Below are 27,677 nucleotides of genomic sequence, written 5' to 3'. Positions count from 1 at the left end.
CATAAAAGGGTTTAAAAAAACCACCATAAAGAGTTTTGGTTGTTTCCATTTGTTTGTAGGAGTCAAACACTCACAGCCTCAGAATCTCTATATGCAGATGACACCATGGTAGCGTTCTTACAGAACTTTACAGACACAGGCAAAAATCTACCTGCAGCTTTCTTAACAGTATACTTGCACGTGTAACTCCAAAACGTTAAGTCAGAAATAATAGTTTTCACTTCACCGGTTCGATGAGCTCATGAGTTTAGCTCTGTGAAAACCTCATCTTCATCAGCATTTACAATTTTTGTTCGCCCGAACTTCAGTGAAGCATTATGGCCCACGAAACAGAACAAACGCCACAGCAGTTACTCGCAGAACGATTAAACGTAATCGATCGCTAATTTTCATTACTTTGCATAACACTAGAATGGAGAAGATTTAGACTCCAATCGGATGTGTTTAGGTAATTTCAATAAAATATTTACACGTCTGGTGATTCTAAATGACTCATATCTCAATAAGATGTAAAAAATGAAGAGTCTGTTCAATCATACTTCCCCATATATATATTTATTAATTTTTTTAAAGAAGCAGTTTAATGTTAAACTTTGCAATAAAAGTTGTGCAGAAAAACATCTAAACCTTTTCTATAACTTAAACTGAACTCCGAAGGAGTGATGAAACTTTTTTTTCTTCCCCTCCAGTAACAAAGTTGAATGTCTAGGTTCTGTTTTTAGAACTGTTTGCCCTAAACTTGGAGTAAACTTACTAAACAACACCAGACAAGCTGTTCTGAAAACAAAACAATCACGTTTCCCTCATAGCTTATGAGCTCCAACGTCCCAATGCGCCAAGATGCAAGTGCACCTGGCTCTTAAAGGGGAAGTAACACAGTGTTTGAGTGTTTGGAGGTACAGTAGAACCTCGGCGGAGCGGACCCGGTAAGCACGGACACATATTTAACCGTTAACACACCGTAATAGGGGACAACCTGCCTGACGTGGACATCAAACAGGTTTTCTGGGATTATTAGAATATTCAGACGTTGTGGTGTCAGGAGATTAGTTCTTATTAATTCTGAATAATCGCTGGATCCCCGCAGCTCAGTGCTGCTCTGTGAAGTTGGCCAAAACCCACCAAGAGGCCCCAATCTGGTCCCACCAAGCCAGATGGTTATATAGGATTTATACAAGTTTTTTTTTTTTGATATTTCATTGTATTTTGCACCAGAATGTTACATTAAATATGACTTTATGTTGAGATTGTAATTACTTTCAGTACAAACTGTTTGATATTGCAAAAATATAGACAATTTCATTACATCCACTGTGACCTGCTGCCACACAGACGTTCTGCAGGATGCAGCAGGCAGCAACAAGAGGACGTATCTCCGGGGCTCTCAGAAAGATGGAGCACCAGCGGCTTTGGCAGTTATAATTCACATGGAAAATATTTGATATATTGTGAAGTAATCATGAATCAGAATTTATTGGGTATCCTTAGTGTTCATGATTGTGCAAAAGTGTACATTTAAAGGTTATTATAGCAATATTGCACCATTTTGTACTCGTGACTTGTCCCTCCGAAGAGGGGACCCCTTTCTTCAGGGGACACCATCGGTCAAAGCGGAAGTTTAAAAAGCGTCTTTTAAACTCAATGAATTTGAGAATAAACAGAAGAACGTGACAAGACAAAGATTCGTTCGGTTGAGTTTATTCTTGTTCACATTTAAAAGATTTTTCATGGCATCACATTCTTCCACCTTAAACGTGCAAGACATACTGTCCTGCGGGCAAATCTCAAAATCCATTTAAAAAAAAAAAAAAGAGAGGACGTGTTCGGGGAAAATCTCTTTATAAGACCTTCATCTGCAGGACGAGTAAATCAGGTGGAAATCAGATGGTAGAAAAAGAAGGATAGAAAAGCAGCATTTCAAATGTAGAATGAGGGAGAAGTTGTGTCTTCTGCAGTGATACAGGTGTGTGTGTGTGTGTGTGTGTGTGTGTGTGTGTGTGTGTGTGTGTGTGTGTGTGTGTGGGGCACAGAAGAAACATCAGACACGGCTTCAGATTTCACACCAATCCTGATGAAGGAAATGAATGAAGCTGCTGTGTTCTCCAGCCTGCGTGTCGATGACTTGTCGTCTTGCTACAGACAGTGCGAGCTTTGTTTCTACAAACACAAACACACACACACACAAACATGAGATCCCTGTGCAAAAATAGAAGTGTGTGTGTGTGTGTGTGTGTGTGTGTGTGTGTGTGTGTGTGTGTGTGTGTGTGTGTGTGTGTGTGTGTGTGTGTGTGTGAGAGAGAGATCTCTCTCTCCAGCGACTTGCAGGGATTGTGTCTCCACAGAGTCTGCCGTGTTGTTGGGAATAGAAATATATATACCAACATGTTTTCCGGAGGCTTCCGTGAAGTATGAGGAGAGAGAGCGAGCCTGAAAACCTGCAGCAATTTAAGGCTTTTTCTAATTGCAGACATGTGGCGTGACTTGATATATTCATGCCATATAGCAGGAAATAAAAAGGGATTCAAACATTTCATTTCTCAGCTCCTTGAGTCGACTGTCCCCCCCCTCCCCCCCCCCCCCAAAAGATTAAAAAACAACGACATCCAAAAAGCAGAATATCCCAATTGGTGTAAACAAAAACCCACTGATAGCTCCGTGCTATGTCCAGAGTTCATGTGGTCGGGTATCAGATGGGGAGGATAGAAACTGGAACCATATCCAGGCCTGGTGCTCGTCCGGGAGTGTGTGTGTGTGTGTGTGTGTGGTCGGTCACTGGTACTGGAGGTAGTTCTTGAGGGTCTCAGGCAGCGGGAGTGTGTCGATGTGATGGATGCGTTCTCGGCCCAGAGCCCGTCGAGCCGCCCGTCTGCACAGGTCCATGAGGGGGAGGGGCTCCGCTGCAAGAGGAGGGGCAAAGGTCAAACATGAAAGTGTCTGAATTTAAGAAATCTTGAGCCAAATTTAACACCGTTGTCAGGATTGTTGACGGAGGAGCGCCATCACATTCCTTCAATCAGAATAAAGTTAAACACCAAGCATACGGCCATCTTTGCATTGGAACAATCTGAGACAAAACCTTCCAGTTCTTTACTAAAGCGCCATAATGTTTTGAGAAGGATTGCTATGAAATAAGATGACAAGACACCTGTGAAGTGTTCATGGTAGGCTGCCTGTTGGTCAAAACTTGTATGTCATATGAGGGGGTTTAGAAGACGACGAGGTCAAAACTTGTAAAAACTCCAAACTGTTGCTGGCGTCCCCTCAATGTAATGCATTCAACATCATCGTCTCATGAGTCCAGTCAGAAGGTTGGACAGTAAACAGAAGAGCAGCTGAGGGTTTTAGTAAGTACCAACCCAAAAAATATACAGATTAATTCAAAAGACCTTGATTGAAGTCAAACTCTCACTACTGCCACCTAATGCACAAAGACACCATGACAGAAATCCTCCATATTGCTCCTTCAAAGTTCTATAATCAAACACTGTTTAAAGGATTGTTGCTGACTGATGTCAGATCAACACGCGCTCTGATCTCAAGTAAACAGTTGTTTGTAAAATTTCTCAACTTTATTCAGAAACAACAGCACATTCACTATTCTGACTCTCAACTCTAAAACTACCAAGTTCCAGGAGAACATGTTCGAGGAGTCACGACACTCCGGAGGCTGCTGCTGCTGTTGTTAATGTCACTACTCACACGTGTGAAGAAGAAATATTGAGTACGTGCAGTAGCGGCATTTCAGAAACGGAGTGGGAGCATTTCAAAGAGTACCGTCGTCGTGTGAACGGACACACAAAAACACAACGAAAGTTTTCCGTTTTCACTTGGAAACATCTTCGTGTTTCAGCGAACGCTGCCGTCGTCTCGGTAAGATGGAGAAGCTGAACCAGCGCTGGATGAGGGGGTGTGATGTTGAGTTTTTCTTTAGCCGTCTGTGAGTGGATAAATGGATTGTTTCCTGCAGGAGAGGCCGCTCGCAGGGCGCAGTGGATCAATACTTAGTTTGAGACTTTATCAACACTCCAACTTCCACTTTTCTCCAATGAGATATCATCTTAGAAATAGGACACAGAAGCTATATTGCTTCTTCGAACTTCAGCAGTTCAGCCATAAGCAGACAGATTTTGGGTGGAGGTGCCTTGTTATCAGGTGGGCTTTTTTGTAGGTCAGTCTGCGCAGCAGCCTCTCTGCTCCGCTGGTGTCGGAGGATTTCTGGATTTCACAACTGTGTGACAATACATTCAACCAGAAAAGTACTGATAACAGAGTCCATTAACTTCCGAGGGATATAAATACTGCAGCTTTCCTAAATTTAGCCCCGGCGAATATTTAATAGCACGCTGAATGCATATTCCTCCCTTCAAAAGCCAATAAGTAACAGCAGACTCACGGTTACACACTATCTCACTTCGTTTTCCAGCAGCAGATTCACCTCACTGCTACTTTAAACACACACACACACACACACACACACACACACACACACACACACACACACACACACACACACACACACACACACACACACACACACACACACACACACACACACACACACACACACACACACACACACACACACACACACACACACACACACACACACACACACACACACACACACACACACACACACACACACACACACACACACACACACACACACACACACACACACACACACACACACACACACACACACACACGCACACACACGCTATTAAAAGATATTCACAATATATCCACACAGTGAGAGACGAACGACGTCTGGTAGTCAGACGGACGGTAAACTGCTGAAGCTGCTCCACCTGGAGGCACCACCCGCCCCGAGTCCGGCTGAAGGGCACGAGGAGAGACGTTTTAACTTTACCCCCATGTGACGATACGAGGAAGACTGAAGGAGAACTTTGTCCTCGACTCGGTAAACTTGTCCAACCTGCTAAAGTCTCCTGTGTTCAAAGGAAAGTCCGCCCTAACACGCACTCATTCAATGATTTGATTCATCTACGATTAAAAGCATCGTCGTGTGAACTCGGTGTACCAGTGACAATTTAACCGGATAGTAGTAGGAACACAAATCCCAGGTTAGTAAGAAAGCTTAAGCTATTGCTAATGCTGTGACACGGCAAACACTGGTGTGTTCATGATACAAACAAGCTGATAGAGATAGCCCTCCTCTGTGAGAGTTTTCCTCTCAGCCTATTAAAAGCACACTGTTACCACAAACCAAAACCACCAAACAAACATAAGGCCTTTTTTTTTTTTTTTTGTGAGGTGTGTTCAGAGAACTGGAGCAGAACGAGCCTGTTGGGTGTGAGAAACCAGGAAAACTCAGGATTTCAGCCTTTGTAAGAACCTTAGGGACTTTATTTGAAAATCGGGGTGCAATTCCGCTGCATCTCCTCTGTGAGTTGATCTACTGTCTGAGTCTGCGTGACCTCTGAGGCAAAAGACAGAGGAGAAGTGAAAAGAAACAAGGGCGCAGCGATCGAGTCATTTGACTGCCGTGTACTTAATGAAAAGTCTTTGCGAGAGCACCTTGGGGACCGGTGGCGGATTCATTTGTGGAGCTGAATGAATCCCAGTTGAATGTAGACAACGTGCAGCAGTGTGTGCGTGTGTGCGTGTGTGTGTGTGTGTGTGTGTGTGTGTGTGTGAGAGGCTGATAATCCTCACAGAAGTAGGAGAGAAACACTCTACAGGACGATACAACCCTCTGACGTCTTGTTTGTGCACGTTTTGCTGAGGCAAAGTTGAACAGCGCGGCTTAGCAGATTAGAAATTAAGACCCCGACGCACCGGCACCGCGATGGGATCTGGGCTCAGCCTCGGCACCTGGAGAATGAATGCTGAGGCGGCATGCTGCGAGACCCCCGGGATCACACTCCGGGGCACGTGGAGTCCCCGAGGGACCAGGAAAAGCCCGCAGAAATGAAGGTCTGCTCTCTATCAGGCCGTACTGCAGACCTATCAATCAGTCTACAATCTCATCGCTACAGGATGCGGACAGCTGTTTCCATGGCAACCCGGCTCCGCACACCACTACTACAGGGGAGTCCATTGAACAGGGAGTTCATATTCACAAATACACAATGTGCCATCAATGTTAACCGATAATTAAATGGTGAAAGGAAGCGTTTGGCTTCAACACGTTTCACTACTGGATGAGCAGATGTAATCACACGGAGCACTCCAAATGTGGAGGCAGCAGCTCATTATGACAAGGTCATCCAAAAAATAACGGAAATTACCAGTCTGCAGCCTTCACGACTAAAATATCTTCAAAAAATATTTGCCTTTAGCTAAATAGGTCTTTATACAATAAACAAGGTAACAGGTTAAATTTAAAATAAACACTAAAATTTCATTATTTGCAGGTTTTTGTCCATTCTTGGTTGCTGCAGCCGCTGATCCCACAGCCCATCTTCAAACATAGTCCACCTCCATTCTGCTGTCATACAGTGACGCCTCGTGGTCCCACATAGTATGTACCGTATATTGTGATATGCAAGTCGTGTGAGCAGCCAGCAAGGATAACCAATAGTCTGGTAACTACGGTAAACCGCTGCAGCTTTAGACCACAGGGGACCTTATTAAATGCCCTCTCTCACCATTCTCCTCCATTCAATCACTTTACATGTGTGTGTCATCACTGCATATTGTTAACTTAATTGTCTCTCTCCTGGAGTCGGCGCTCCTTCCTGTTCCAGTACATTCAGCGGGCTGTTATAATGCAAAAGTTGACGATCTAACAGTTCATTCACTTTCCCAGCAGATTGAGAGAAATGTTCTGAATCGTCTTCTGAGGATAACTCATGGTAAAACTGACAATATCCAGGTTTGCATATGAAGGTTTTCTTTTTTTTTAAATATTTAGAACTTAGGTGTCACTTGATGACTGCATTTTAATTGAACGCTACCTTGCAGCTTGGCTACCGCAGACAGTATCATTCCACTCTGACAGCTCTCCTGACAGAGGCCGACGCCATCACTCTACAAACTGGCTAAAAAAAAACAGCCAAAGGCTGCTGGCGTACGTCGAGTCTCCATGGTAAGGGTTGCCCGGGGCGACAAACAGTCCCGGTGATGAGCACCGACAGGAGGTACACGCTGTCCGTCAGCCGCTGCCGTTAATGAGTGATGCCGACTGGTGGAGGAGGCGGTTGTGGTTGACAAATAGAGGTTAGGAAGTCATTTCAGCTTGAATGTGATCAAGAAGGAAAAGGTGAAGGACTCGGGTACGAGGGTATGACGAATCAGATACAATGTCGTGTCTGCAGGTATTTCATACCTTGTGAATATGACTGATACAGCAGATTCAGATATAAGAAAAGGTTTAACACTCTTATGATCTCCTTGAACCTTTCAAACTTGACAGAAAATGCCAATAATATGAGCATTTATCTTTTTAAAGTCTGAGATAACCTATAAGTCCGGAAAGGTCTTGGAAAAAAGACCTAATGATGTGAAACTAATTTTCCCCAGTAAGAAAAGCCATCCATAAAGACCCGAAATGTCATTACAGGAGCCGTAAGTAGATGGACTTCACTTATACAGCTCGTTTTTCACTGCCTCAGCAGTCTCAAAGTGCTGATCAGTCACATTCATACACACATCAATGGCAACAGAACGACTTTGTAATGTGCTCCCCCATTATCGGGGGGGCAACTAAGGCAAGAATTCAGGAACCTGACTGAACCACCCACCTCCAGATTGGATGATAACTCACTCAGTCACAACAGCTCCTCCAACTGTTGCATTTAGGATGCGATACACCTCAAGGTGAAACCTCTTTGTGATTGTGGACACTTGGACATCACATCATGTGACAACATCCGTACACTTCTACATGCTTGTTGGAAATGATTTGCTCTGGCACTAAAAACACTTGCAGGTCATTTGCCTTTTATAGGAATAATTAAAGACTCTCCAGGTTCACAGTCATCCATCATCTAAACAACTTTATCCAGAACACTTGATCTAAATTCTTCTCACTGTCAAACAATGACAGTATGAACTACTGGATAATTTATCCTTTTCAAATTGTACATCCATCGAGGGTTGGTGACAATCCCAGCTGACAAGAGGTAAAGTTTGAAAATATTTATGGTTAACATAGAAACACTTGAAATATTGTAGTTTCCACATCTGACCACAAGTTGGTGCTGTGCTTTTGTAATATGTATCCACTTATGCAGGAGGTGTAATAAATGTACACCTTTTCGGAAAAGTCGCACAGTCTGATTACCTCCATTATTATGGTTGTCGGTTTAAATGTTTTATAAAAAGTTCTGTTTTCAGCGACTATAAAAACCGTTGTCGTGGAAATGAACAAATGAAACTCGACAATATGACCACACAATCAAATATCAACCAAAAGCATGTGTTTCAGACTGTGGAAGAAAACTGAAGTACCGTGAGGAACTCACACACTGGAGGTACAGGTTCCAAACTAAAAAGGCCTGCAAGCCTGGACTCAACCCGGGGATTAACTGGCTGTGAGGTGAAAAGGCTCATCACTACACCACTCATACTTGTCCACAATATCTTTTCTAAAAGTCTCAGTGGGCTATACTCAACAGATTTTAGTATGAAAATGTTGCCGTTAAATAGCAACGAAAGGCGCCATCTTCATCCAGACCAGGGTCATAGAATCTATTCCAGCCAATAAAGTTTGTCAACATAAAGAGATACACAAGCACTTTCACTCATACTAGCGCTGTTTGGTTAAATGTGTTCTTTCTTTATGTTGCTGGACTGTGTGAGGAAGCTGGAGAAACTCTACGTTAATCACTACAACACGGTTTCAAACTCGCTCAGTCTGAAACCTCGCATCCTGACTTTAAACATTTTAAGGTGGAATTAGTTAGTAAATGATTCTTTAAGCTTGCCCCAATTATGAAAATAATACAAAATGTAAATGTACTTTCGGTTTTCTGTCAATGCTACTTTTAGTTCTGAGGGAGAGAGAGAGAGAGAGAAGGGTGAAATGTTTGATGGTCCAAAAAACGTCAAAACAAAAATATCTGTAGGGTGCACTTTGTTGTTCATTCCTTATGGGCTTTCTATTCTTTTAAGTGCACATCGTGATTGCAAACCGAGACTGAGCTCCTATTTGGAGCAGCCTGCCTGTCAGTCTGGGTAAGAGAACCCTGACTGAGTCGACCTAAACCAGCCTCAACTATTAACTCATGCTAATTACTTGGGAGGCAATTCAGCGAGTGGAGCTCTCTGCATATCCCTCGTATTTCTACCTTTCTACAGTCCTGTCATGTGTCTGTGAGTGTGTGTGCGTGTCCTTCAGATTTATGGCGGACTAAAGAGGAGCTGGAGTGTGGGAAAGTGTGGTTGAGGATGAGTGATGCTCTGTGAGACTTCAGAGGAGTTTTGGTGGCTCCTGCATGCAGAGGAAAAGGAGGGGAGTGGTGGGACGTCTGCGCGCCGGTCTGTCTGTCCTCACTCAGGTGAGACTGCTTATAGGCAGCTGGCGATAGATCGCTTCAGCTTCTTACACTTGAATGTGTGTGTGTGTGTGTGTGTGTGTGTGAGTGGACTGCAGAGACAATTCGACCTGGATACGTCTCATTTAACGACACACAGGGTCCATCTCTCTGGCACATGCGCTCCAATTCACTGGCGCTCCGACTCCGCCCTCTTTCCGCTGCCTTCCTTCATAATGAGGGACGTGTTTAGGTAAAAACACGAGGCTCCGGGCTGCGCTTATCAAAAAGATTAGCATAAAACTGTCGGGCTCGTCTGACCTAGTTTTAAAGATGACGAGTGGATGTGTCTCCACAATCAGCCCTTAAGGTGACGACACATCTCAGATACAAAAAAGTTGTTCAGCTCCAGGTTGAAGGGAGGGTGAGGGAAAAAAAAGGAATATATTTAAGAGTGGACAAAATCAGACCGACGATGTAGGAGGAGGAAAAATAAAAAAAGATAAGTGGAGCAGGAAGAGATGGAAATTGCATTCTGATGGGAAACGCAGGCGTCCAAATTGAGCAGGACCCAAATTGCGTGGTGAGGCAGCGGAGATAATCGTCAGCGGGAGGAATTTCTATCAGTGCCTGACTTCCTGTTAACTCGTGCCGGCTGGACAGCAAGCAAAAATCTGGTGGAGCCGCTCCTGCTGCTAATCTCCCGTCATTAGGAGCATTTGCAGAAATACTTGAGTAAACAAACAGAATGAAGCTGTGTGTGCACATGATGAGACAGTGACCGACTCCTGACTGATGAAACGTGAGATTCACGGTTTGTAATATTACTTGTTCATGTCGGGATTCACAATATTTGATAAACGTAAGAATATTGTTGAGTATTGTAATAACGACATTATTTGCAATCAATACATTAAAATCAAACAACTTAAGTGTTTTTGCGCTTTGGGATTTGTTCTCAACAGTGCTCTTTCTCTCGGCACCAATTTACCCCAGCTGTGACTGGATCGTGTATTTTTTTGTATGTTTATGTTTTCCAGTGCATCGAAAGTTTCCACCAGTAGCGTTTTAGACGCGATTATACATGTTTTTTTTTGGTAATTTCCCCCCCTTGATTTTGGTGTTTTTTGGTGATGTGTGTATTTTGTGCAGTCGTAGTAAAAAGTACAAACGGGTCCTTTGATACAGCTGCTCCAAACATGAGGTCCAGGCCAAAACTGGACTCGCATGAGTCAAATAAACTTTAAGAGTGTGTGTGCCAGTGTGTGCGCCAGTGTGTGCCAGTGTTTGGCCTATCTGCAATGTTTAATCAGACCTTGAGATGGAGCCACAGAGTTTCTGAGATTATAGAGACGCAGGGAGATGAAATGCAACTGACTAACTCGTCTAACTCGTGTGACAGACTTGAGCTCAGAAACGTCCAGTTCTGGTTCTGGAGGGTGTTTTCTCAGGCCCCGTTTACTTCTTGATTGAAAACGCATGGTTTTTTCGATCTTGCCTATGAAAAGTTTTGTCTGTGGAAAACACAGAAATGCTGAAAACAATGTAGTTTTCATGCAGAGCAACTTGTGGGTGCAGCTGGTTGCTTTTGTGTGGCTGTGGTTTGCATGAGCAGTAGCAGCGTTTCAGAAGAGTTCCGTTTTCCCCGTCAACACGGTAACGGAGTTGGAGTGTTTTCAGAAAGTTTTACGTTTCCGCCCGTCGTGTAACGGGGCGCTTAGAGGTCCATCTGACACGTGATTGTCATGAGCGTCCAGTCATCAAGCATTCTGCAGAATTTGATTACGAACCATAATTTCCATTCAGGCATTTCAGGTAAATTACATCAAAAACATGCAGCGCAGTAAAGATTTAAGATGGCGATTTGACAACACTGAATTCAGAAGAGCTCAGAGCCAACATCATCTCTGTGGTTCTGAACCGATTATATTCAGAGACAATAGGTTCCTTTCCGAAAAGATCAGCAAAACAATGTGGGTTGAGAGGACCAGGAGACCTTTTCTTATTCATAGTTCTAAGCAATTATTTCAGGAAGTAGCAGCACTTGCATTCCAAGAAGCCAGTATGGTAAACAGTCTTATTCAAAAGAGCACGCTGGGGAATCTTATGACCTTTATGGTCTCACTGGTACAGACATGAGACACGGGTCACATTACAATTTGAGAAGTGAGCCCACAAACACCAAGAAGGATGTGAATATTAAGTGCCAACTAATCCAGATGTGTCCAAACTATGGTCCTGGCGCCAACCGTGGCTCAATGAACATTTTAATTGGTCCAAGTTTATAGATATGGCTTATGGTGTTATTACAAGACTGGACTGGCTGGGATTAGTTAGTTTTTCAAACTGTTCAGAAAGACGTTAGCAGATTGAGGTCTATGAGGTGAAATCAAGATGGCCGTTTAGTCATATCATTTAGATGATAATTTTTTTTTTTTTTTAATGTTTAAACATTTCAAACTTGTTGGTCCTCCATCAAAACATGTGATTCTAGTCAATGAGTCACGAACCTCGGAAGGAGTCTCATGAGAAGCCAATGAGGAACAACTTCTTTCCAGAATGTTGTCATAAATAATTACTTCATGATCTCTAACAAAGTATAACAGGGTGCTTGGTTTACACAGCGACAGTCATATTCAAAAGGACCTAAAAAAAAAAAAAAAAAAGAAACGCAAACAATCCAAGGCTATAAGTGTTTAATGAACTGACCCTGATTTTCATCACCACCAAAAACACGAGTAGGAAATTTTGACAGCGAATGGATGAATCATCGGACTCTTGTTCAGACAGTTTAGAGAGGCAGGTCATCGAATCAGCTGCTATCATAAATAACAAGCAGGACATCAACAGCCACCAGTCTTCACTGGGAACCAAATAATTACACACATGGGGGAAATAATGGAGGTTTATCATCTGGATGATTGTTTTAATGTTCTGTATCATCATAACAACTGAGCCACGGCTGTTTGGACGCGGCTATCTGAGCTCACCTGGACTCTTGTTGACGTCAGAACAATAAATCTCTTTAACTCAGCTTCTAGGAACTCAGGCTTATTGACAAATGACTGGATTATCCCTGTCTGACGCAGCATGAGCCCCCCCTGCATCAGCTTTCAGATAACTCCTCTTCTTATTGCAAAGAAAACACATAAGTTTACAAACCCTCCCAAATAGAGATTCTAGTGTAGGAAATCTACATACACCGAAAGCCCAGACTTAAACAACACAGTTTAGATGAAAATTGGCCATTCACTAAAATGGGACTAACACAATCATACCCACTTTGAGACTTTGTGAGTGCTCCGACAGCCAAGCAATTATGGCACATATACAATAAGCTCCAGATCCAGCCTTCAAGCTCACAGTCAGGAAATTAGATTTTGGCAATTTCCCTTTTTCTTTTCCAGAGGACCAATGTTTAGTAAATAAGGTGCTGTAGTTAAATGAGCCACCTTAATAATGAAGATGGGGACATGTGTGACATTTACATTCTGTTAAGCCCGCACAGCAAGTGCTAGGAGTTTGCATCAATCTGAGGGCGAGCACAAAAGGCCAGATTTAATAAGATCCTGTATAAAATGTGATTTTACTTTCGATTTGCTTGCATTTTGTGAGAGATCAACTGAGGATAATATCACGAGAGACATCAGATAAAAGTTTTCCGTAATCAAGGGTTTTACACATATATTGCTTGTGTTCACACTGAAGCGATTGGATGGACACAAGTAGGTGGAGGGACGTATCTTTACATGAAATCAATCAAGCAAAAATCAAAAACATGTCTCTGAATACTGTGGAAAGTACCACTGGGACATGATTGGTGGGAGACCCAGGATAGGCACAACAGAGGAGATTCAGAAAAGATGACCTGAGAAGAGGCAGGACAGAAAATATTTCATAATATTAAAGTCATGAAGAGCCATTTCAGCAAATGTCTCCCACCACACCTCTGTTGAAGGCTGAACTGATTTCCACTTTCTTTTCCTGTGATTAACCGTGTAAGGTGCTTTAGGGACTGCTCAAGTGGTGGAACAGCACTGTACAAGTGAAATCCAGTTTTACCATGAATAAAAACACAATTTTAGTTTGGGAATTTGTTAAACAAAATCCTCTGTGTATCAGACTCAAGCACAACACAGGAAGATGGAAAGCATGACAGGTGTTTTTTTTTTAAGGAACTTCTCCTTGATTCATATAGTTAATAGACTAAACTATAGAGTACATATAGTCAAGTATTTCATGATACACAGTACTGGTATAAACAGACAGCATTTTCAAACTATGTTTGGGAACCTTTTTAAAGGGAAAATGGAAAAAGTGACGTGTTTTCACTTTAAACCTTCTCATGTAAAAAGGTCCATATATACCCAACAAAGTTGAAATTGCTCCTCCTTTATTGATTAGCATTTTCAGGTGGGGTTAAACTTCGTTAAGCATTAATGATGAATCAGAGCAGTTTGCGATTACCATACCAGAATCTGAGCATCGTTGAATGATAATGCTCAATTGGGGACAAATGTAGTTTTTTTCTATATTAAGAACTTCAATTTCCATGATTAAAATAGAATCCACGTGTTCAACCACCTCTGAATATGGTTGATAAACGACAACGGGTGACTCCTGATCCAAAGCAGCCTTCTGTGAAGCAGCGGATCAATTCAACCTCAATACCCACGCAGTCTGAGATCAAGTTACAGCTTACATCTGCGCCTTGAACGTCTCTGAACTGCAGACAATCGGGAGGAAGCAGCTACTTGGCCACCAAACAAGTGAGAAAAGAACATTGGTCAACAATTAACCACCCACCTAATCCACACACACACACACACACACACACACATATACATGAAAAAAGTGTTTCCACAGCAACATGCCGCCACAATTGGGTGAGTAAATGTTGGAAGAAAGGAAGTGGGGGGAGGAGGGCAGAGGAGGAAGACAGTTGGGAAAAGGAGAGCGGGGAGGGGGGTGAAACACAATGAGAGCTGGAGTCAAATAGGGTTCATTTACAAAAAGGGGAGGGTTACACATGTCAGGAGTGAGTGTGAGATGCTTCCTCCTCTCGGGTGTAAATGAGTTTGGCTCAGCTTGTCACCGAGGCGCTGGCCGGGGCCACCGAGGTGTCAAGAGGCTTGTTGATGCCTTTCCAAGAATAGGAGGAGGAGGAGGAGGACGGCGCGATCCGGCTTCCCCATTGTTTCCTACTTAAGATGAGAGCGGGTCAGAGGTAGAAGAAGTGATGAAAAATAGAGTCTCAGCAGGGTTGGCTTTCAAGTGACTCCTCCGGCTGGAGGCCAGAGCACCGGAGTGATGAGCGAAGCATGATGAACACCAGAAAACCCCATCATTGTCGGGACAACAAAGGCAGGAGAGGAAGAAGTACACAGATTTTTATCTCTTTTCTCTAAAGAGACTAAAGGAGTCTCAGAAGAAGGGAGGAGGAAAAAAATTAAATAAAACGTGAACAGCCTACAAGACCAGCGTAAGACCAAGAAAGCAGAAAGTGAACAAAGACTGAAGCCTCTCAGTGAGGTGTGGGAATAAGGGAGCGCTGCTATCTCCCAGCATAAATATTGATGCTTTTGCATCCGCCACATCACAGAGGCGTGCCGTGTGCTTGATATCACGCAGTCATCTCTCATGTGCATTCTGTCAGAACATCAGCTTCATATGGTAGCAGGCGGGCCGACGGGTAAAAGACTATACGACAGTAACACTGATACTGCTGTCAACAAGCTCCTACTTTATTAACAATGACAAGTGACGTCAGTTCAAGCTGACTATTCAGCTTCAGCGGACCAGAGAGAATACCCCAGGGTATCAAACTACCACCTGCATTTTCCACTCACTTATGAGGATCACTGCCTCCCTGCGTTTACATGATGTACACGTCACATACATGAATGCGTTGACAACTCACAGCGAGCTCTGATCGCAACAGCCACATTCATGAATTTATTAGAAGTCATTCAGGGAGTTGCTTCATTCTTGATCCTCGCAAACTGCTGCGTTTAAACAGCACCCATGTTACAGAAACATTGACGGTGCTCTGAGCTACTGAAAAACTTTTTAAAAATGGGTGCAACATTTCGAAAAACGCTCCGCCTCCATGTAAACGAGGAAAATGCACCATTTCTGAAGACCTGCTCCTGTGCATGTGCACCACAGTCAGATAGTTCTTCTGCACATGCTCAGTAGATTCAGCCACTACAGTGTCAACCGACATCGTTTTAAAAAGTTGTCACGTAAATATACTTTTCCGAAAGGACAGCACAAAGTCGATGCGTTTTCACTTGAAAGGGTGTGCATATAGTGTGGTACTGAATTCGGGACATTTGGCACATTTGGTTTACCCTCCTGCATATTTTAAAAAAAGAAAGATTACTAATAATCATTCGATGAAAAAAGAGCCAAATGAAATGCCTCAGGATTGTTGAGATTTGATCCAAGTTATTTTGTCTTGTTAAATTTCAGTAAATGTGAAGCAGGGTGCAAACGGCCATGCTTCAGATCAACAACACCCACTCTATCCGAAATACAATCTTTATATTCAAGCTTAATGTGAGAACAAAGGTTAGATGTCAATACAAACCAAAGTATGAACTAAACACATTTTCATTGCAGAGACAGGGATCTTATATTACCGTTCAGCATCATAATTCAGTATTTCGAAGTTACAACCACATTTCCTGGTAAAAAACCAAGTTGCAGTGTTCTGTTTGATCAAAACATTTCAAGTATTCAAACAGTCAGAATTAGTTTTTTCAAGCTGTTATTTCCCTAGCTCTCCGAGTAGACAGAATAATATGACTTTATAATGCACAGCATTCTACATTCCCACAAGCCACGCTGTACCAGAACCGTATGTACAAATCCTTGAAATGGTCAATAAATGTCCGTGACATGAAAACATAACAGCGGCCTTATTTACATGAAAAATAATGGGAATTGAAGCCTGACAAGAATTGAAATGCTCCAATGGAACACATCTCCAGTAAGACTCTGTTATAAGAATGGAATTTATTTCTGATTGGACTCTTATCTGATCAAAGGAAATTCTCGTAGAAAGTCGATCACATTAAACTGACTACCTATATGTTATGTTATGTCACCACAAAACGTAATGAATGTTGTTTCGATAAAAATGGCAGTGCCAGAGACTGCTGGATTCAGAGGACATTGCTGCTCTTGAACACAAACGTCTTTTTCTTGTCAGACTGAAGGACAGTGCTTCAATGGAGCCTTTTCAAAAATAGACACAGCAAGCTCCATTATAGCTACTAAATCCACCTTTAATAGATAAGATCAGACTTTATCAATCTCAGATGGGGAAATTCAGTTATCACAGCTCAACATTGCACAAGTATTTAGAGGCAGACAGGATAGTTGCACACAAGAAATAGGGGGAAAGTATGGGGAGAAACCCTCAGGAGTATTTATATTTACAATAGCCACAGTGCAACAGTACCGTTTAAACATTTATTATTCAGTTCCTGCTGTTGAAAAGGCTCACCAGCAGCAGGTATGAACGAACAGCCAACGTCAGGGTGCAAAACATTATGGGATTGAGCCGAGGATTGAACGGAATGATATTCTTGGTGCATATAAACCTGCGTACCAATCTCATAAGTTTATTCAGTGTTGAAGTGAACTGGATAATCTGATCTCTTAATCACAAAAATCATGTAAATGGAACTAGGGTTTTATAAAGACAGTGTGGAGCCACATTAAGAACTGAGCCAGGAGTTTACCTGTGGCGTACCGACATGCAAACCCAGTGTGTTACTTTCATTCCACAACATCAAAAACTGCTCTGATTTAAGAGCTCAGAGGAAACTGGAAGGCACCATCATAGGACGGATGGAAAACCTCATCATCACCAGTCAGGTTTGGACAGTGGGAGCCTCGAGGTAAGAGAAGTCAGCTTGCATTCAGAGGTTTGCAGGTGCAAATCACGCTGCCAAAAGGCTGCCACTGCAATTGCAAGAATCTTGACCCGTGGTAGTCTACTACACCTAGTGCAGTGGTGCCAGGGGCCACATACAGCCTAATTTCATCTCGACTGGGCTGGATTGGTAAGATGGTGCCAAAATAACCTATAAATTCAAATTTCAAAGTTTTTCTTTCTTGTGACAGTGTTTACGTGATGAAAATGTCTATATTGACAAAAACCAAACAATTTAGTACTTACTAATACAATCTCAACATGAAGCCAATTTTAATGATACCTCCAGTGAAATGTCCTGAAAACTTCTCCTGTAGCTGTTGCATTATCCATGTCTTTACAAACTCACCCTCACAGCATGGCTTTGACACTAATGCTAGTATGCTAGTGTTAATCCTTGAAAACAAAAAGAGAGAGACAGAGGTTAAAACATTGTGTGGCTGTGCTCTCCGCATGTGCCGTCGACCGCACTCTCAATGATGCAAACGGATTGGTACCCATGCACTACTAACATGAACTCAAATGATGCATTTAGACACCTTTTGAAAGTTTTCCTTCTTTCTAACAAATCATCAAATCAGTTGCTGTATTGGAAATTAAAAGTGCAACAGTTTGTCTTTCCCACTTCAAAGAACCTAAAACCAAATCACCTAAATGTGTAAAGTGTTGGCTGCCCTGCGGGGTGCTTGATTTCCACTGGAAGCATTTTGCAATCCTGTGTCGAGCCCAAAGACACTTCGACAGGACATGATGGAAGGGGTCAAACCACCAACATTGGGATGGGAAAGCAACCGCTTTAGCAGCCACCTCACAGAAAACGTACACACAAACTGATTTAACACACACTCATTTCCAACCTGAGGTTTCTCACTATGTGAGGGGCCAGAGGCACACTGGGACGTCCTCTTCAACTTCTCAACTGTGTGCGGGGACACAAACATGGCTCACAGCCACGGACACTATGTCCATACCACAGTCTGCCTCTGTGTCTTTGTGCAACATGGTGGCAGGGGCTGGAGAGACGACCCGGAGCCTGTTACACAATCTGAAACACACCGATCATCTTTATGGTGACTGAGACAGTATAGTCCTCCTGCATCAGAGTTGGAGCCAGTGTTCTTGGTTTCCTCTCAGCTTGTCAAAAGTTTGAGGTACCACTGTCTGCAAACTTGAGCAACAAAGCCATTGAAAAAGCACCTGACTGGAAATAGTTAGCGCCGGCGGCACATTCAGGACTCTTCCTGTTGGTAAACAAAGCAGCAGCCCCTTTCATTGTTGGCTTTTTATAGATCAGTGCAGGCAGAGCAGCGTGCTGCGCTCGCATCCTCCACGCTCCCAGCGGAAAACGGGCTAAATGACAAATCTGCAAGCGAGGCCCCGCTCAGCTTTTCCTCGAAGCCTCCGTGCTGACATTTATGGAGAGCCGGGGCCAGGTGCAAATGTCTGAAGATGATCCACAGCATTCAGGGTGTACTTGTTGAATCCTCCTACGTGCTCCTTGCGATTACACAGGAAAGATACTGTTGCAGTCACACTCGGGATTGCATGACTGTGCCTTCTCCAGAGGGTTAGGAGTTTAGTGAAGCCTGCCAGGATGACTCAGTCGAATGATACACACAGTCCTCAGCATACAGTGCATTTGTTTGGAACAAGGACAAAGAGACGCACAGACCACCGGCCACAGACTTCAACTGACGACTGAAAACACATTTATTCTCTTTGATCCAAGCTCCACAAACGTTAGGACGCTGAGCAATGTCAACAGAAACAGGTAGCAACCATCTCTATTTAACAGTTGGCGATCCAATAACAGCGGAAAGAAAACAAGTGTTGATGCCAGGAACAAATTTTAAAAGTTTGGACAGCAATGTGTCGCCACCCTCTGAAGGCATTTGGGAGCCGAAAAGACAATCTGTTGCCATTTCAAAAGTGAAAAGCAACTTCAATGCTGCTTGATGTCGAACGTCAGCTTGTAGTTTTGTCTATGATTCATTTAGCTTTTTTCCAGCGCCATGTACAAACAATGAGAAGATGGCAATTTCAGTAAGAGCTGGGAGCTTTGCTTCGCACCAGGGTGCCAACAGACGGTGCACAGGGGCATTTGTCCTCAGATTTCTTGTTTTACAATGTGTTGGGGTTTTCATTGGGTGACAGGTCTGGACTGCACTCAGAATCTTTTATGAAGGAGCCATGATGTTGTAATATTGTGGTTTGGCACCGCTGACCTCGAGTAAGACGGACATTCACTGAGAAGGTCATCTGGGTGGTAGGGTAGGTCGCTCTGAACTGTAAATATTGACATTTACATAACATGTACACCAATGCACCCACGAAACGAACCGGGTGTGTTCTTTTTGTACCTTCACTGGCTCAGCTAAGCTAAATTAAAAAAAAATAAATAAAAAAGCTCCACCCCAAAGACGTCAGCACTGTTCCCGCATCTGGGGTCTCGTTTATAAAACAGTGCGGAAAAATCTATGTGCAGAAAGAAAATCAGGTTAATAAAACCGTGTGTGAGCACAGCCGCCCTGGAAATGTGCAAATGTTTATTTCCCGCCTTTATTCATTCAAGCCGAATGCAAAGCAGTTGTTGAACGTTAATACACTACTGGAGCCGTGGTTCCCAACCTTTTCCTTGACAAATCAAAATTTATACCGTTGTAAACTTACGCGACTCCACCCTACCGTGAACAATTACAATTTGTTTTTTATAAATATTGTCCATGATATATTTTGTTACGATAAGTTCCTTCCCTCAGAGGATAAACTCTTTGAGTTTACACAGCCTTTCATTTGCCAGTTTTTCAATGCAAAAGATGCATTGAGCTCTAATTTGGTTCATTTATTCTACATAACTCTCTTGGTACAATCCCACTGCCAGGCTTACTTTTGTGTATAATGGAGACCGGACGTTCATGTTCGATCGGCCCGTACCGTCACAACAACTATAAAACTTTCAATGAGTAATTTCTAAAAAACATTATGAGAAAACCGACTTTGGCTCCAGAAGCAGCTCCAAATTTGCCATTAACCCCCAACTTTTACCAGGCACAACTGGAAATCTCACTTTCCAGAAAATGGTTGTGATTTCAACAGGAACAGCGTGTTTCAACAGCAAGTCTTTTTTGCGAGATTTTCCCTGACATTATACACGAGACAGTGATTTATTTAATTATTTTTGCAATGCAATACTGAGAAATAATACTAATCTGGCAGTATTTTCCTGTACAGTCCTTCACAGAATTCCTCCTCATTCTGACAGCCTCACTCTCTCTGGATAGCTCTTTTATAACCAGTCATGTTACTGACCTGCCCCCAATTAACCTCATTAGCTGTGAGATGTTCCACTGTTTTCTTTTTCAAAGCATTACATAACTTTTGCAGCCTTTCTGTGTCCCATTCCAACCTTTTGATTGAAAGTGTTGTTGGTGTTCAAGTATAAATGGACAGAAACTCACTGGCCACTTTATTAGGTAGACTTGCGCAATGCTCCATCAACAGTAAAGGTTTGATGGAATTATACTGAGGTTGTAGGTTGACGTGGTTAAACTGCATTTTTGCTGAGGAGTGTTTCTAATAGTTATTTATTTATTTTATTTTTTAACAACATGAGGTTATAGAAGAGTGGTATTGCTGAATCACATTAGATTGTGAAGTGCACCTAATGAAGTGGGTGGTGAGCGCTTTTCCAACATAATAAAATTTCTGAGTTTAATGCGTTTTTTTTGTTTTTTTTAATGAAATAGAGGTTTTAAAATGCGTGCCTTTAGTTTTTATGTCCTAATCATAAAACTGTTTTTGGATTTAGGGTTGAACAATCACAGTTACCCACCTTTCTCTACTTTTCAGTTCTGTCAGTAATTCTCAAAGCACGGATCAAACTGTGGACCACTGCATTGTCACTCCACAGCTCTGAAAGCAAGTCTTTCATGAGTTCAAGCCATAAACATCATAACCTTTCCACACAAGCTGTGAGAAATCCCCTACCGCATCCACCTCTCCACATTTCTGCAGTGACGCAAATGCAAAGAGCAGAAATAAACAGTTGCGAGTTCTCGTATTTATAGGACAATTGGGTAAACAGAGAGCTGCGAGTTATTGACTTTCACACAGTGCAAAGTAACATGATTTTCTCTCTCTATATACATATATATATCTAAATCACTAATCTGAGTGTTTACATAGAAGTATCAGCATGGAGGAATGCAGGACGGGTTCCAATATTGAGGCAATTGCACGAAACTCAAGGAGGGATTCGACTTAAGAGTTAGAAGATAAACACATTTTGACATCAAACATCTAGGCAAGAAACTCTGGATTCCAAAATAAGACGCTCTCAGACTTTGGAAACTCTGAATACCGCCTTTTAACATGTTTGGGTAGTTAATTATACAGCATCAATGCGCTCTACACCATGTCAGCAAACTAACAGACGGGAACAGCAGGTGTTAGAGCAGATGACTGGAGACTAGAAAGAAACATGACAAAAGTCCCCCTTCTATAAGGGATCTTGACAATTTAGAATCATGTTTTTGCGCTTAATTAAAAAAGCTGCTGAGTAAATTGTGACTGTGTATGTCCGTGTGGTACTTACGATCTAGTCCGTTGACGTAGCGAATTGACACTTCGCAATGCCCCCACACTGCGCTGACAATGGGATACAGTTTCTTGCCTTTCAGCCCCCTGAAGGCAACTCCCAGGTACTGTTCGTCCACCATGAAGCTTAGTGTCCCCTCGTCCATGTCAAGTATCACTGTCAGACAGTCTGGAAGCACAAAGGACTCATCGGGCTCAAGGAAACTGGGATATGTAGACACTGATGTGGGGTGAATGCGGTTCTTTCCGTTGTGATAAATTTTGTTCCGTCCCAAGTCCCAGCCCCAAGACTCCTTGTCTAAGCCCACCAGAGCTGTGTAGCCCACTGAGTGCAAAGGAGCTTCGGCGGTTCCCACCCCCACCACGGCGTGGGTGCCTCTTTGTCGAGCCGGCCAGTGAATCCTCCACACGTGGAGGCCCCTTGTGTAGCCCACCCTACCGCGGATGCAGTCCGTGCTCTGCGCTATTGGGTGCCGGTGAAACGTCAGCTTGTCGTCCTCCTTGACGAAGACGTTGAGCGATCGGTCGTCTGGGTTCCAGGCGTGGCGGAACTGAGTCTCTGAATTGACCGGGGGCATGTCCAGCAGTAAATCCAACCTTGGGGGCCGACAGTAATCGGGGCCCCGTAGCTCACGGCGCACCGGTCGGTATGAGGGTTCCCCTTGTACATCCACCGACTTGATGCTTCCAGAGATCTTCTGGCCCATGGCTGGTTGGGTCCAAAGAAGGAAGGAACAGAGGGGAGGGAAATGGATGGACCAAGGGTGGTAATGAGGGGCCGTTTGGTCCTGACGTTACCTCATAGGCGCATCGGCAAAACTGTGGGTGCAGGTGGAAAGATGTTGTTGGACACACCCAATGTCTTCAGCCAGGGAGAACCACGCTCCTGTAACACAGAGGAAAGGTCGGCATGTATCAAATCTCCAAAACTGTGTTTAAGAGCAAACGGTAACAATAGTGAGTTAAAGTGTTCACAACTAACTTGAAATAACCGAACACAAACCAACAAACTGTGAGAAAACAATTGTGAATTTCTAATGTGACATGGTGACTAAACACTGCCACTCCATGCACTAACTGGTATTACAAGATAGGACATATATAAATCATACCTTCTGATTTTGAACTGTAGCGAGCAAACAAGACAACATCGTTTGTCTTTAACCGTTTGACAAACATGTGGTACTGCATATGAAGAGCTTTAATGCCCATTAACACTTTCAATACAAAAAAAAAAGTTCTCCAAACACACTGACGGCACTGATTTGTCTATAATAGGAGAAAATCCCAGAAGCTTACATGACATGACTTTCACTTTCAGCTTCAAAGATGCTGAATTAATTTGTCACTTTCATTGCAAGTAAAAATATCAAACATTTGATGGTTCGAGCTTTTCAAATTTTACATTTAATCCTCTTACACAGAATCTCCTGATGCTTCAAAAACCTGATTGAACAACTTTGGTTTTTACTCACATTTTTGGTTTCATTTCTTTTTGTGCATGATTTACGATAAGACAAAATTAGGACTGAAGGAGTTTTGATCCTTTTTTTCAACTAGTAATACATTTCTCAACAAAACAAAAAGTAACTGACAAGAAAACCACTCTGCTTGGCCGAGAACTCCAAAAATAAGCCAAATGTTATTTTTCACTTTATCCGAGTGTGCTCATCTCTAGGTTTTCCACTTAATTCACCGACAGTAATTGACAGTGAAATGTAATAGAAGATATTTCAGCAGTCTAGACAGCCAACCCATTGAGATTATGGCAACAGCCAAGAAAAACTACAAGTATGATGAGAAGTGATCCTCAACAGGATTCTGAACAGAGTTATTTCCAGCTGAAAGCCTTTTTAAAAAAACTGAAAATCTTTGAGAGGTTGAGGGATTTGCTGAAACCTGCTGCTGACTTGTGCAGTATTCACTCCTTATTAGCCAATCATTCCTTGTCTGGGAAAACCAACATGATGCAATTCATATTTTCTAAGTCGATAGGAAAATGCAACGCATTCACAGTGAGCAGACTGAACAGCCCCGAGTTGCTGTTTGTCCAAACACAGGTGCAGCTATTCCCAGTCTGACTGAGCCGTTGAGGCTCCTGTGCTGAAATTACCCAACGTCCTCCATCGCTCTCTCCCATACGCAATCCCTGCAAGGTTTTTCTCAACACTCCCCTATAGTTTCATGGGAATGAGCTCTGTGTGACTCTTCCAAGTAAAGAACACAACGATCTCTGGTGCTGACCCTCCGAGAGGGTGCCGGGTTGAGGGAGCAGATGCCGTGTGACTGGAATATATTGCAACTAATTAAAAGACTGAAAGGACAAAACAGATGACATTCATCCTCTTTATGCTGTGAAATGTAATGAAAAGTGAAGTAGCTGCTTCAGCTCAACTATGCTGGGCAATACGACGGCATGGAAATTCAGCACAATGCCAAAGCTACAACAGCAATTAAAAATGCACAACATATAAAAGTCACCACCATCCTGCTGGGTGTTGCTGCCCTTCCAGGAGGTGATACTCCAAGTCAAGACACTCAATGATGCATGACAAGATTAGAAAAACTATAAAAGACAAAAGTCACAACACTAGTCCAAAACCAAAAATATTGATGCGAAACCAAGAAAATCTATGCAAAGCTCAGTGTAAGTTCCATGCTTTGAATGCAAAAACAAATGCAAAAAAATCTTAAATAGGTACAAACGAGGCACGTAATTTAGTGGGCACAATACAAACTCAAAGGTCATATCGCTTAAATGGTAAATGAATTTCACTTATATTGCACTTTTCCACCGCTGGAGCGGTGCCCAAAGCGCAATACACTGTTAATCACATTCACCCGTTCACACGCGCACAATTCACAATTTGGGGTTGAATGGCTTGCTCAGGGACACTTTGACATGTGAACAGGGGGAGATGGGGAATTGAACCTACGACCTTCTAACAGAGTTGATTACTCTACCAACTGAGCCACAGCAGAATCAAGAAGAGTCATTCTGTAAAAACTCTGTACCAAAGTACTTGGCAGTATTGCTGGCAGGATACAAACAAATGCAGGGAGACCTCAATCTCCAGTGGGATTGAGTGATTTAGTATGCTGGGATAAAGAGTTTTGCTGATTGATATAATAAAAAAAAATGTTTTTGATCATAATATATGAGAGGATTCTTCACGACAAGTACATGGTTACACATGATCATAGAGTTAGTTCACTTTCCAAACTTTCCAAACAATCCCAACTAAAAACAGACAGATTGTAACTTACTGTAATTAATTGTGCCAGAAAAAAAAAACCCCGACAACAAGTAAACAAAAACTTTTCCATTATATGCAAATATATTCTGCGATGCAGCTGTAAATAGGTTTGGCTTCTGGCCAACAAAAACATTCTGACATTACTATTTTGTTTTTTTATTTCTTGTTGCCGTTTCAAAATGCCAAATTAAATATATTACCAATTCAAGCAGTATAAAAACAAAACATGGATGATAAATGGGCCACAGCTCCGACAAGAATAACACACCAGACTGTTATATGCAGAACACTATCTTCTAACTTCAAACCATAAAGACAGACAAGCTCCCACTTTCCATTGTAATTACAACCCCAAAGATGTGGCGCGAAGCTATTCCAGGACGAAGGCGATATCTATTTATCATACAGCGGCATTTATTCACACAAAGCAGTGTGATCACTCACTATCTGCTGATCAGTTGGCATTTATGTAAGTGTGCACGAGTAACGCCGGCGTTCCAAGTGCTCCCCCATGTACACGGTTTGACGGCAATTTCTCACGCTTGAGCTGTCAGTGGCAGAGACACCAGGCTTAACAATAAGGGGGCGGAGCAGAGACAGGAATGATTCATGGGGACCGGGACGACAACAGGGAGATGTATGATGAGAGAAACTACAAAGCAAAAGACTGCCCTCCAAAGTCACAGCTTACAATTAATCTTCCAATAAGTAGACAGCAGAAAGGAGATGGACGGCACACTCCACTCTGAATATGTAGTCAATTTGTTGTCGTCTGTCGATGCACTTCTGCATTAATAGTCTAAGATCAAATGTGGCTGGGTTGTATTGGGCTCAATAAAGCTTTCATAATAAATTCTAACATGCATTTCTTGTACTGATCTGTGTCCCTGGCAGAATCTTGGTAGTCTGATGCCTTTCTGAGCACTTCCTTGATTTTCTTTACCCATTAAAAGTCAACTAGTAGAATACACAGACCTCCAGAAAGCAGTTGTTCAAGTTAGTTTGAAGGTCCCATGAAGGATCTTTGAACTATGCTGTCTTTCTTTCAGGAGCACCGGTCTAGATTTTACCAGAAATTAATCACAAAGCATGAATGAAGCTGAAACTGCCGTTTGAAAAGAAAGCTCGAAACCTTCCATGACCTACTGGAATTTGTTGATTTCTCAATCTTAAGAATCTCCATCCTGGAAAGGTCTACTTATTTCGCTGGTGTAGTTCACCTCCCCATTAGATGTAAGTCTGAGGTTGATCATTGACGGTCTCAGTCCATAAATATCTTCTCATTTTGTCGGCATAACGGTGGCAGACTGACAGGTCTCCATTGGAACTACTTCCTTCCTGTAAATCAACACGGGAAGCCGGAGCTATCGACCCTTGAGGTGACTGACAGGATATGGATGAGGAAGGGTTCCAGTGCTGTGACCATTTGACAGGTTACTCCACTGGGAATGAGGGAACTTCAGAGAACCCAAGAAGCAGTTGCAGCTGAGGAATGAGTTGAAGGATTGGTGGGTATGAAATGTGCTCATCCGGTCGATGGCTATCAGGAGCCCATTGGGGGAAAGAGGAGGAACGAGTGTGGAGCACTGTCAGGGCTCACGCACAACAAAATATAGAGTAAAGACTGTTTAGGAAGGTCACGTTGTTATTGTATGTATGTACGCATCTCAGGCTAGTAGGTGGCAATGATGCCAACAACAATATAATGAAATTTTTAAACATGTTAGTATATGATTACTATGATAAGTGTTGATGTATTACTGTACCCAAGGTTGAAAATAGATTTCTGTTCCGAAAGACAGAACAGTAAAACTGTTACAGCCGACTTCATTTTTGAGTACCTTGTGCTGTGCAACCTACTTGTACAATGCACATTCTTATACTGCTTTTATACTGGGCCAAGGCATTCTGAACAATCAAACAATACTCAGTATATTAACAGGACTATGGGGTGTGGAATTAAACGATATGTGATGATGTTGAGTATCACGATAAAAGATGACTTGCAATGAATTTAAACATTTAAATAGATGTTGGTAATATCCAAGTGTCTTGGGATTTATTCCTCTAAATAACAGTACTCATTATCTCATTCTTTTTAAAGAATAAAAATAAACAAGTCAATTCCACATTTCTTTTTTATATTGCGATGTTTCTCACTCTCCTTTTAAAATTCTGTTATGAACGCACAGTGTATGGAAACAATTTACCACAGTTCAGTCAGTCTATTGTGATATTGCACATATTGACACTACAATAACAACAAATTTGCAATATCTTGTTCAGGATTTCTATACACATATTCAGATGGCATTTGCTGCATTATTTGAAATAAAAACTATATTCTAACATACCAGGTTTTGTTCTGTGACACAATATCGTATGGATTTATCACCCTACCACTGAGGTCATGAGAATAATTGTGGAATATAAATA

General features: G+C 42.4%; 1 protein-coding gene across 1 annotated transcript in view; it reads right to left on the bottom strand.

The window, feature by feature from the left end:
• Positions 1-1,684: 1,684 nt before the first annotated feature.
• LOC308107682 (SPRY domain-containing SOCS box protein 4-like) overlaps positions 1,685-27,677 on the bottom strand; it is a 60,683-nt gene continuing 34,690 nt past the window's right edge. Inside the window, exons 3-4 of the mRNA XM_080460159.1 lie at positions 21,983-22,870; positions 1,685-2,897 (exon numbers count right to left, since the gene is read on the bottom strand). Coding sequence (XP_080316285.1) covers positions 2,770-2,897; positions 21,983-22,691 — 837 coding nt within the window. The 5' untranslated portion in view covers positions 22,692-22,870 and the 3' untranslated portion in view covers positions 1,685-2,769. The remainder of the gene's footprint in view (positions 2,898-21,982; positions 22,871-27,677) is intronic.

The sequence above is a fragment of the Lipophrys pholis genome (genome assembly GCF_963383615.2).
Source record: "Lipophrys pholis genome assembly, chromosome: 3".
Lineage (NCBI taxonomy): Eukaryota > Metazoa > Chordata > Actinopteri > Blenniiformes > Blenniidae > Lipophrys > Lipophrys pholis.
The sequence above is the reverse complement of the archived record's forward strand: the minus strand, read 5'-3'. Positions and strand labels throughout refer to the sequence as shown.